The sequence below is a fragment of the Citrus clementina genome, unplaced genomic scaffold (assembly GCF_000493195.1).
Source record: "Citrus clementina cultivar Clemenules unplaced genomic scaffold, Citrus_clementina_v1.0 scaffold_7, whole genome shotgun sequence".
Taxonomy (NCBI): Eukaryota; Viridiplantae; Streptophyta; class Magnoliopsida; order Sapindales; family Rutaceae; genus Citrus; species Citrus x clementina.
The window spans coordinates 3,651,988-3,664,443 of record NW_006262075.1 but is presented as its reverse complement, the minus strand read 5'-3'; the positions used below and the strand labels follow the sequence as shown (position 1 = coordinate 3,664,443).

Genomic DNA, 12,456 nt, shown 5'->3' with positions numbered 1-12,456 from the left:
GTTTCTGAACATCGATCAATTTGGTATTGGCTGTGATTGGATTGGATTGGATTGGATTGGATTGGATTGGAGGATCAGAACAAACGAACTTCACGCTCTTTTAGAAGAGGATGTCTTATTAGTAACTTACTTACATCCAACCAAAGCCAAAGCCAAAGCCAAACCAAACCCTCCCCAAAATATCTTCGTTAATAATAATAAACGAATAAAGAGGAATATTAAAAAAATGAAAAAGATGGGATTAGCTCAAGCTGATAATTGATGTGCTTGCCATGCTACTAGTTGAACTGGTTAGCACTAATTACTTGATGATGCTTCTATTAATTATTAATTTCCACTAAAAGAAAATAGGAGGAAGAAATCAGTCAGTGACAAAAGCAATAATTCACCTGATAAAACAGATTTAAGATTGGGAGGCTCACTCTGCTTGCTTGTGGAAATGTTGTCCCCTTAGTGCGCGTCTTAAGTCCTTTTAAGTCCTCCTAGTAAAAGACAATAATGAATGAGAACAAGAGGATTACAGACACCACTATCACAGATTTTTCCTTATCTTGACATAATTGACTGAACATTGCTAAACACGCCTATCCTAACAAATTGATGGATTTCTGTCGTCCTGACAACTCATTTGTTATTGAAGTGGTTAATCCTTATCCATAAATCCTCTTAATAATTTTTAAGGCCACGACTATCTTAGAATTATTTTAATGCCGTAGAGCGATTCCAACACAACATAGCTAGAGACTAATTTTAATTCTGCCGCAAAGCTGTTTTACTGATCCATGACTATCAGATCAGACATTCAGCCTGCTTAGTTTGGTTTGTCATGCATGAGGGTGTCTGGTTAATTGCCATCTGGAGCTGGAGCTGGTTCTGGTTTGTGCCCGTTTTCCATGCTGTATATTACATTATTACTAGGCTAGAGATCGTTTACGTAACAATATTAAAAATGGAGTGCCTGAACGTGGGCCAACCACCCAATTTTTCAGGGGCTGTAAAATAAAGTAACACAACACTTAATTTTATTTTCCCTATTTTTCCTTCGGAAGCTCTGACTTGACGGTGTAGTATGTACCATTTATTCTTTTTTTCAACTTTTCTTTTTAAATTTAAATGAGTTTTGAGTATAAATATATAAATGATATATTTTTTTAATATCTGAATATAACTAACATTTTATTTTATAAAAAAAACGTCTTAAACATTATTATTTGACATCTACGTCTTTGTAAATCAGAATAAAAAAGGAATTAAATTTTCTAGTTTAAGAAATAAATAGATTTAATAGAAATATTTTTTAAATATAACATTTACTTCTTATCTAGACTTTTTTTCATTTAAATAAAAATTAGGAAAATTCACTTTTTTTTTTATTTAAATACAAATATTTGAAAATGAGATATAAGTTAGTTACAGAAACAAAAAGCAAGTAATTCTGAAAAATATATATATATATATGCCCAGCCCAAATTATAAACCATTGAGGCCTTATTTAATGATATATCTAAATCAGGTCATGGGTTTCCTTCCTAATATATGTTGATCCCATTTTGCGTGCATGACTGACAGACTCATTCATTACCTCGAAATTGTTACTATCTTAACCTCTTTAAACTCGATCGTTCTTTGAAATGGGCTTGAAGCCCAAGACCGACCGACCTTCGTGTGTTAGAGCACGTGTCAGCTTAAGTTGGTTACACAAATGGCCGCAACATTGCTCGCGCCATCGTCAGCTCCCACATATCTTCCTGGTCTCCGACTGACTCTAATAGGCTCTAGAAAATTGTCCAAAACAACCACCTTCATCAACTGCTCCGCAGCACAAGCATCACCTCCCATGGACGGCCAGCGCCACTCCAAAAAACACGTGGCAGTTTGCGGTGGCGGCATCATCGGTGTTTGCACTGCTTACTTCTTGGCCAAAAAAGGCGCCGCTGTCACACTCATTGAGAAATCCTCCGTGGCATGCGCCGCATCCGGGAAAGCCGGAGGATTCCTCGCTTTAGACTGGTGCGATGGTGGGCCTCTCTCTTCATTAGCCCGTGCGAGCTTCAATCTCCACCGTTCGCTGGCCGAAGAACTCAACGGCCCAGACAATTACGGGTACCGAGCGCTTACGACTCTCAGCCTCACCGTAACGGAATCGCAGCAAAGCGGTTCGAAACCCTCAAATAAGGCCAACTCTCTTATCCCTTCGTGGGTTGATGGGCCGGCTAGAAGTCCGACTACAATTGGGTCGACCCAGACAACGGCCCAGGTTCATCCGCAGTTGTTTACAAAAACATTGCTGAACAAAGCTGTGAATGATTATGGACTGGAGGTGGTGATAGGGAAAGTGGAGCGCGTGGGTGTTGGCGAAGGAGGGCGAGTTGAGTCGGTAATGATAGAGGGTGGGCGAGTTGTTGAGTCGGACGCTGTCGTTTTGGCGCTTGGGCCGTGGTCTGGTAAATTTGAATTGTTGGCTTCCATGTTCAGAGTGTCTGGTCTCAAGGCTCATAGTATCATTTTGGAGCCGAAAGAGGCTGATGCCATAACCCCCCATGCACTGTTTTTGAGTTATTATCCGGCTCAGGGAGAGGGTGGCAAGCCTATGGACCCTGAAGTGTATCCTCGCCCTACTGGTAATTTCGTTTAGACTCTAATTTATGTTTCTCTGTTTATTTGGTTTTTGATTGTGTTGAAGTTCAGTACCTTGATTCAGGAGTTTTAAGGTTGTGATGAGAACATGGCATTAGCATTGTTTAGGTTTGGTAATCATTTTATTGATGACAAAAATTTCATCTAGCATATTCAGTTTGCTTAGTGATGCAGTCGATCTTATTATAATATAACACAGAACTTGCATTGGATGGAGATTAATACGTTATCTTGTTATGGATTTTTAAATTATTTGACTCGCATTGTAGGAGTGCAATAACATTTATGGATCAAAATTGTGGTGATTGATCATTTATTGTCTTTGTTTTTATTAAATTATATAATCTTGTCTAGATAAAGTATTGTTGTTGACGATTAGGATGATACAGAGGGTTGCAATCCAAAATAGCCTTTTGCTTTTCTAGATATTAGATGGTTGTTGGGAAGAGGATGCACACTACTTGTTGACATTGATTTTTGGTCAACTAGAAAGATTAAATAAACGGGATGATGTAAAAGACGAAACACAGAGAATTTATGTGGTTCAGGACTTGGCCTACGTCTATGGGAATAGAGAGCAACTTTCATTATTCAATGAGAATTACAACAGTTTTTTTTTTTTTTTCCTTTGGCTGAGCTATTTGCCTGTGTATTTTCTTGTGTCCTCTATGTATCAAGGGCTTATTATTTATAACACAATTTTTTGGTGGAGCAAAGTAAAGTGGAGCAGCAAGTATACATGTGGAAAGCATGCTGGAGCAAAGTAAAATGGAGCAGGAGCAAAGTGATTTGAAATATGAAGCATACATGCTAGCTGCTGTCATGATGGAAGAAAAATATGGAAGCTTCAAAGACCCACTTTGAGAAAAAGATAAATACAGACTTCGAATAAAACTCTTAAGTGGTAAAAACCGATCAAAACAAGGATTTACCCACATCTTAGAATACTAAAAAACTGTGTTATAAATAGGGAGCCATTGATACTTAGAGGACACAAGAAAATCTACATGCAAATAGTTCAGCAGAAAAAAACTACGTTGTAATTCTCATTGAATAGTAAAAGTTGCCTCTATTTACCAAACCGCATAAATTCTGTGTTTTGTCTTTATATCGTCCCATTTATTTAATTTTCTACTTGACCAAAAATCATTGTCAACACTACCTAATACTTATGGCTGGGCTTTTTGACTACTCAAAACGAAGTTCAAAGAATCACCAACATATGATGGATTTTCAAAACTGCCCTACTCCTAGGAGAAGAAAACACTCATCCAATGAAATAAATTTTAGTAAGTACTGAAATTTACCATCTTAGAGCTCCATATTTTAGAATTGTACATTTTCATTGATCTAAATCACAGGGATATTCTTTTTTTTTTTTTTCCCTCCTCTGTTGGCTCTGTTCCTTTGGATATTCCATTTACTTTATGGTGACTGTTTGTGGGGCTGTTCTTTCTTTCTGGAATCAATTTGCTGTTCACGGTTACATTTGACTCCTTGACTTCTTGAATCCTGCTTTTTTGGACATATTTTTGACTTGTTTACAACTAGAGTTCTGACCTTAAATATCTTCTGTAACTTCTTGTCAGAGATGGATTTTATTAACTGGTTTTGCATTAGGTTTGATGTGATTGTAAGTGGTTGAAGCTTCTATTTTTGGCATTACCCACCCATACCTTGTATTAGCTTCTCCTTTTATCATCTAGCAATTTCCACTGTGCTAGAAGATGCTAGATTGTCCTCTTTGTCTTTTTTACAAGTAGAGACTTGTTGCATAGTTACTTGTGTCATGTAAATTACTTTTATAATTACTCATTCTATGCTAAGAACATAGCCTGTGGAAGCTCAAAACTGGTAATAAGTTGATTGCTTGAATTTTCAGGGGAGGTTTACTTGTGTGGGATGTCATCTGAGCAAGAAGTTCCAGATGATCCAGAAACAGTTTCAGGAGATCCTGCATCTATACAGGTGCTAAAGAGGGTGGCTAGGACAGTGTCAAGCCATTTAGGGGAAGAGGCACAAGTGAAGGCAGAGCAAGCATGTTTCCTGCCATGTACTGATGATGGTGTGCCTGTAATAGGCGAACTTCCAGGTATTAAAGGTTGTTACGTGGGTACTGGGCATAATTGCTGGGGTATTCTAAATGGTCCAGCCACTGGGGCTGCTCTGGCTGAGCTTGTGATGGATGGTTGTGCTAGCATTGTCGATCTTAGTCGCTTTAGTCCTGCAAGATTCGGTCGGCCGTCGGCGTAGACAAAATCTATAGACATAATTTGGTAGAAGGTGATTGATGAGAATAATGTTGTGATCATTGTAACCACTTGGCAAAATAATAAGTTTTAGGCCCGCCCATTTAATCGTGCAAGGGATCGGGGCCCATCTAGTCAGTGACTGCTTGTTTATCATAGTAATAGGTCCATTGAGAATACAGATGGGAAGGCTGATTGCGAAACCCAATTGAGTTTCGAGCTCTGGGTCGGCATACAGCAATTACAATGGCTCGGCGCGTGCATGAATGATTGATTTGCCTGAGCGCACGTGATCATTAAATTACTCTGGAGGGATAAGGATTCTGCCATGTTCGATCTCCCGAGATAATTCCTAAGGATGGATGTAAATGTATTGATAGCGTTCACGTTACTGCTCACAAGCTGATAGGTCCCAATCAAAGCCGTAAATTATATAGTAACGATAGTATTCTCTTAGGGTGAGAAAAAGACCACAATAATTTTAATTGGATTCAGCCTTCTTTAATTAATGACTATCAAAGAATTTAAATACAAAAGAAATTAACAATTATTCCTAATTCTTAGATAATATCCCTAAGAAATAGAACATTAACGGGTAGTTAATGATAATAAAATCGTCAAAGAGTATTCAAAATAAAATAATCACTACTCAACTTAATTTTAAGCTAATAAGCTAGTGGACACGTAGTCAACAAACCGTACTCAATAACATCCCAAAGTCCTTGCCACAATAATAGCTTTGCATGCCCCACGCATGACCAATCTCTTGGCTTAACACAAGCGATACTTTATTCCCAGTGGAATGGAATTTGGTTCCAAGTAATTACGGATACCGGTGTTCACAATCTTTTATAAAAGTCTATTTCCATGTTTTGTCTAATTCCAATCTATTGACACAAAACGCGAATCAAGACAGATTACAGAGCAAAAACAACCATAGGTGCTCACAATCACGGGCTGCTTTAAAGAAGCAGAAGTAACGTGGTTGTAGACAAATATTAAAACGGAACCGAAAGACCCGGTTGAGTATTTGGACGGGGAGTGGATTGACTTGTTATTACGGAGTTGTGCCTTCTAATTTACGGGGTCCCTTAGCTACATTTATCAAAGCTTAAAACCAGTAGATTTCCGGACTTCGATGTACAGGTCCTTATCTGTCTCCCTCTTTTGGTCTTATCTTAATCTCAAAATGAAAGTTAATTAATTAGTGGCTAGGCACGTGGGCTTACAGTAAAGATGAGATTAACTTTTTTGACGACTTTCAACTAGCTTTTTAATTGGATGCGATTAAAGTTACTGTTATTGTTAAGTGCCCATCAATGGGTGGAAATGGAATGGCTCTTCATGAGAATTGACAAAAGCAGGCTCCCCTTTGCCCTACCCTGCAAAGTAGGATCATTTCACCAATTCTGCTCGCAGGCTCTGATTTTCCAAGGTTAGAAAGTTTTGCATGTGTACATCCATTGACACATTGTTTTGACAATGCTGTCCAATCTTGTCTTTCTAAAATTTGGGTCCCAACTCCCCAACCCCACATCACTTTTGCTCTCCCATTGAGAAATGTCGGTGCTTACTGCTTAATATCATATTCAAGACCTAGAAGTACTTAAAAGAGGTCATGTTTAAATACCAAGAATTCTCATGTTTCATTTCAGATGTACGTAGGTGCAATCAGCTCTTTATTTTATTTTATTTTTGTCCTCGAAATAATCTCACTCTTATTTAGGTATCCACAAAACAAGAAAAAAACAATTGAAACATGGGCATAATTAAAGATCTTCATTAGTATATAAACCGATTGTGTAGCCCCTAATAAACACTAGCATAAGCACTATACATTGGATAAAGGGCATACCATTGGGAAGAGCTTTTACAGCCTCTTAAAAGCAAAAATGAAGATTCCAAATTGCATGGATTGTAAAGGATCCTACCTCATTGCCACTCTCAATTGTTAACGACTACGGGAATTAGAAGATATCAACAATTATTAGAGAAGGCAATAGGTTTCTGCCCCTTTTATTGGTCACGAACTTATATTTCACCAATTATTATTATTTGCACCGGAGAAGACGAGAGTGACAATGGACAAGAGACGTGTGGCGTGTAAGGTGATCTGTTTGTAAAATCAACGTCAAAGTTCAAACATGGTGTTCTGGGACCTCCCGACCACCCTGTATAAAACTAGATTAGCCACCAACAATTTGACAAGGTCAGCTTTGGCGCAACTGAAAGCATTTGCACAGACGCACAACAATTATTTGTTAGCAATCAAAACCAAAAACAGTAATTTAAGCTCTCAGTAGAATCAGCCGACGGACACTGGGGCTTGAAAAAGTTTTATACATTTATTTATTTCAGGATTTTAGACTTTTGTTTAAATTATATGATTTTATTGCCTTATTTTTCCACAGCCGTTAGATTTTTATTAAACGATTGTGAAAAAATTATGTATACTGCATGTTTGTTAATGTCAATGTCGCAACAATTTTTAAAAAGCAAAGAGTAACCTCCTTAAACCATAAAAGCAATAACTTAAAAAGAAAAAAAAAATTATTGTTTGTTTTGATTCCTTTCTTCTTGGTTTTGGTTCTTTACAATTCTATTTGTATTCGTAGAAATTAAAATTTTGCAAGACAATATTTTTGAGAGAAGAATAGGAGGAGAGAAAAATAATTAATAGTAGCTAATTAATTTTGCATTAAAACAAAGACTATAATTAATTTTGTCATTTAGTGCATAAAATTTTAAATTTTTTTATCTTTTAGCTAATCTCTGACTTTATTAAAGTCAGAAATTGCTAATTAGAAAACTATTAGGAGAGCTAAGAGACTGATAGACAAACTCTTCTAATGAGAGGTTGCCACCAGAATTGTCGTTCTCCTTATGGAGAATAAGGGAAAGCGACGTCGCCCATGTAATTAAAACTTTAGCAAGGGGATATCCTACTTAATATAGTAAGGAATAAGGTAAAACAAAAAACACAAATTACAATAGATTACAAAATAAAATACATTGTATTAGAATGCATATTATTTTATTTTATTTTTGTTTATCCCTCTGAGACAAGAGTGTGACCAAAGTACATTGATTGAATATCTGACTATATCAACTATCTAGAGATTAGAGATCAATAATTATATGATTGATCGCTATCATGTCTTCAAAATTGTACAAATTTTCCTTGCGTCCAAACAAAGAGAAGAAGGAACACGATCCGCTCATTGGGGTAAATAGAAGTAGAAAGCCAACAGATTCAAAGCAATTCCTAGACACGGAGTGTGTCCACTGCAAAATGTCAAACTTTAAGGCCTGTTTTTTTAACTTAGCACAAACGTTTTCTCCTTATACAAATACACAGTATTGGGGTTGATCTTTGATATGTATGAGAGAGCAGTTCTGAAATAATTAAAACGCTATATTGAGTCTTTATTAATGAACATTTGTCCTAAAACAACTTATGTTCAATTGATTAAATTGAGGTATTGTTAAAAAAGAGGGTGTTTTTGGATTCAATTTGCACAACAGGGTCCTTGTGTATTAATTTAATGTAAGATTTTGGGTATTTGATTATGTCATCGTATCGTATTGTTTTAATCAAGCAAACCTATTAGAATAGAGTATTGATGGCCATAGGCTTTGCAGGACTTCTTTGGACCTTTCGTAGAGTTTCTAATCTGGGTCAAGCACTAGAGCCATGGGCCAATTCTTGCTTTTAACCTCACTAGTTGCTGTCATCGGCTTTTCACATAAAGGAAACGTTCAATGCTTTAGAGCTTTTCTTTAGGTAATGTTTTCACTTTTTAAAGAGAAAGAAAGGCATTTTTATTGTCTATCTTTTCAATTTTTTTTTTTAATTGTTATAGTTTTTGAAAGGTAAAACTCATTTTGTTTCCTGAATAAGAATATATTATTATTCATCTTTAAAAAATGGTGTCTCATTAGTTGAGATTTATTTGGGAAAAAAAAGGCATTTTTGTTAAACCGAGAAGAAAAAGAAGCTAACATAATGGAGTGATACTGGTAAGAAAAGTGAGGCTTTCCTAATCTTGGTTATTGAACATGTAAAGTAAATGACCCACCAATGAAAGTGGCGCCAGATCTTTTAATCCCTGGATTTATTAATATAATAAAGGACATTCACTTAATTATTTTATTGGCTAACTTATTTTATAATCAGGTGAGAGAAAAAGGCTAAACAGCTGCCACAAACCATTTTTTTTTTTTAAAAAAAAAAAAAGGATGACGGTAGGTGAGATTATGCGTTGCATTCCCATGTGTTGATGAAGCTCAGATCTTGAAGTCGGAAATTCAGCAGTATTTCTGCTGTAATATTGTACAAAATCCAAACAACCCCACTGTAAAGTCTCAAAAAACTCCCTGTTGCTGACAATAAAGCCATTGCCAAATCTACGATCTGTTAATATATTTTCACAGAAGGGTCCAAATCCAACAAAGATCTAAAGTTCTCTGCCTGATATTCATCCACCGTCATAAAGGGGACAACTTTGGTAGTGGAACTGGAATCATAATAAAGAGCTTCAGCATATGTTCCAGTTAATCAGGTGTAAGAGTTAGAGTTGTTAGAGGACATGAGAACATGTCTTATTTGGTCCCGTTATCGGGGTGCTTAAATTGGCCTTCGGGGAGCTTTGGTTGCTGCAACAATGTATTGGAAATATGGGCAGCCCACAAACAAATTTCACTTGCCTTGATGAATGTGGTATCGTGGTACCATATTGGTGAGATAAAGTTCTTCTGAGTTGGCGCGGAGCCGTGACGTTTTGAAAAATTTTACTAATAATTAAGAGAAAATGTTTTGAAGTTTCTGCTTAGTCCACATCATTAAACAAAGACATTAATAATTTTCATTTAAAGTGTGAGATGCTTCATTGCTGGGGCATGGTCAGATTAGTGTTATTGAGAACTCCAAATCTACAAATCCACACCCACCAAAGCACCACTGTGTCAATACATGAGATAGATCCTAATGGAGTATCTGCTAGTCAAATTTGAAATGGGGAAGCAATGAATGAATGCCAAAAATTTTCATATGTGAACAATAATGATGCAGTGATGAAACAATATTAGGTCCCGTTCGGGACCCCTGCAATAATGCTGCCGATGGATATTATCATTATATAGTAACTTATGGACCATGATACCTGGTTTTTCTTTTCCCTTCTGCACTGCATGACAATATAGGCTAAAGTGAACAAATTTTTCATTTGCCTTCAATGCAATGAGATTGTACAAATCATTCATTATGGAATGTACCAAAATTCAAGAAAATTAAGCGGGTTTTCGATTTTTTTTTTCCTTGAAATCTTCTATATCCGTTTTCGTTTCAGAACCATACGAGAACACTTTTGGAAAAATGAAATTGACCCTTGATTTTGCTGACTTCTTAACTCTGGTGGGACGGGACCACTTTTCATTTAATATTTTATATATATTGAACTCGTACTTATTATTACCTATATACGAAATTAAAAAGAAAAAATCTCAAAAGCTAGAGAAAATGAACAAACATTCTCTCATCCTCTCTTTTTTTTTTTTTTTCTCATTGCCACCTCTCTTTTTTTAATAAATGACTAAAATTGAATTTTGTATTTACTATTTTATTTATTTTTATAATCAATTCAGTTTTATTCACTAGATTATAAAGATAAGAAGAGAAGATAACAAGAAGAGAAAAAAATAAAGAGAGAATCATAATCATAATAAATTAATATAAAATTTAATCTATTTTATCGAACTAGTTATCAATAACAATATAATAATAAAGAGCTTGTTAAGTTACAACCGATTATAACTTTCTCTTCTCACAAAAATTATGTGAGTTCCACCGCTGTGTTATTGTCTAACTTATCGCTGTATTACTGTTTATATGTGAGGGTTAAGTTACACACGGCTGTAACTTAGCATTTATCTAATAATAATAGAGGCCAAAAAAACATAAGAAAAAAAAATGTAAAGTCAATCTAAGTGAGAGCAGTGCAACTTTCCAACTCCACCCCGGTGTCTTGTAGCAAAGATGCTATTCGCATCACATTTCCTGCTTCTTAAATGTGAACAAAACCAACGGTGATAACATATTAATTTGTAGCAACGCCTTAATTTATTATTATCTTTGCAGACCTGACGCACAGAAAGGGGCGGAGAGAGAGAGAGAGAGCATTTTGGTAGCAAAGAAGTTTGGTTTGGTGAGCTGTGTTGAGTTTCCTTTCACTTCCCCCACCGTAGTACATATTCTTTAACCAACTTCCATCACATGGCCTCTGCACAATCATAAATCCACTTACCCTGCTCTCTCTTGTCTCTTTCTTTCTCTCTGTTTTTTCATTGAAGATATGCGGTATCAGTTTGAGAAATCATGAATTCGTCTTGTTTTAATCTCTATTTATGGTGGAGGGTTCTTGTTGTTTTAGTTTTTATTTGTGGAGTTGTTGTTCAATCTCTTGGGCTTAACACAGACGGTGTTCTTTTGCTTTCTTTCAAGTACTCAGTTCTCAGTGACCCTCTTGGCGTTCTTGGAAGCTGGAACTACAATGATGAAAATCCATGCTCGTGGAATGGAGTCACATGTGCAAGTCCAGGCGAAGGCAACAACGACTCTCGTGTTATAGGCTTGGCTCTTCCAAATTCTCAGCTGCTTGGCTCAATTCCTGCCGATCTTGGCATGATTGAATTCCTTCAATATCTTGATCTTTCCAACAATTCTTTAAATGGCTCACTTTCTTTCTCTCTTTTCAACGCATCCCAGCTTCGGAATCTTGACTTGTCAAACAACTTGATTTCTGGTCATTTACCAGAAACAATGGGGTCGTTACAGAACCTTCAACTTCTTAATCTCTCTGATAATGCCTTGGCGGGAAAGCTACCTGTCAGTCTCACCACTTTGCAAAGCTTAACAGTTGTTTCCTTGAAAAATAATTACTTTTCAGATGGTCTTCCTAGCAAATTCAACTCTGTTCAAGTTCTAGATCTCTCCTCAAATCTTATCAATGGATCTTTGCCTCCTGATATTGGAGGCTACAGTCTTCGTTACTTAAACCTCTCTTACAACAGACTTTCCGGCGAAATTCCGCCCCAATTCGGGGAGAAAATCCCAGTTAATGCTACAATTGATCTCTCATTTAACAACCTTACCGGGGAAATCCCGGAATCTAATGTTTTTATGAACCAAGAAAGCAGTTCATTTTCCGGAAATCTTGATCTCTGTGGCCAACCCACAAAGAATCCATGTCCAATCCCTTCTTCACCTTTTGATCTTCCAAATACCACAGCACCAACTTCTCCTCCTGCAATTGCTGCAATTCCAAAATCCATTGACTCAACTCCAGCAACAAACCCTGATGATGGATCGGTCAGTAAACCTCGGCAAGAAGGTTCGCAAGGGCTGAGACCGGGGACTATAATTGGTATTGTCATTGGAGATATTGCAGGAATTGGAATTCTTGCTGTTGTTTTCTTTTACGTTTACCGGTTAATAAAAAGAAAGAACGTTGAATCCACACTCAAGAAGGAGGCTAATTCAGCAAAAGATACTGTTTCCTTTTCGCCATCTTCT

General features: G+C 36.6%; 2 protein-coding genes across 2 annotated transcripts in view; both read left to right on the top strand.

Annotated features, from left to right (window-relative positions):
• The first annotated feature begins 1,583 nt into the window (after positions 1–1,583).
• Positions 1,584–5,138, top strand: LOC18035790 (putative oxidoreductase C1F5.03c). The gene is made up of 2 exons (XM_006425923.2): positions 1,584–2,621; positions 4,520–5,138. The coding sequence occupies exons 1-2, from the start codon at positions 1,703–1,705 to the stop codon at positions 4,888–4,890; spliced, it is 1,290 nt and encodes a 429-aa protein (XP_006425986.1). The 5' UTR covers positions 1,584–1,702; the 3' UTR covers positions 4,891–5,138.
• Positions 5,139–10,891: 5,753 nt separating this feature from the next.
• The window catches only part of LOC18035789 (probable LRR receptor-like serine/threonine-protein kinase At4g37250), a 3,419-nt gene continuing 1,854 nt past the window's right edge, over positions 10,892–12,456 (top strand). The window contains 1 exon segment of the mRNA XM_006425921.2: positions 10,892–12,455. Coding sequence (XP_006425984.2) covers positions 11,260–12,455 — 1,196 coding nt within the window. The 5' untranslated portion in view covers positions 10,892–11,259.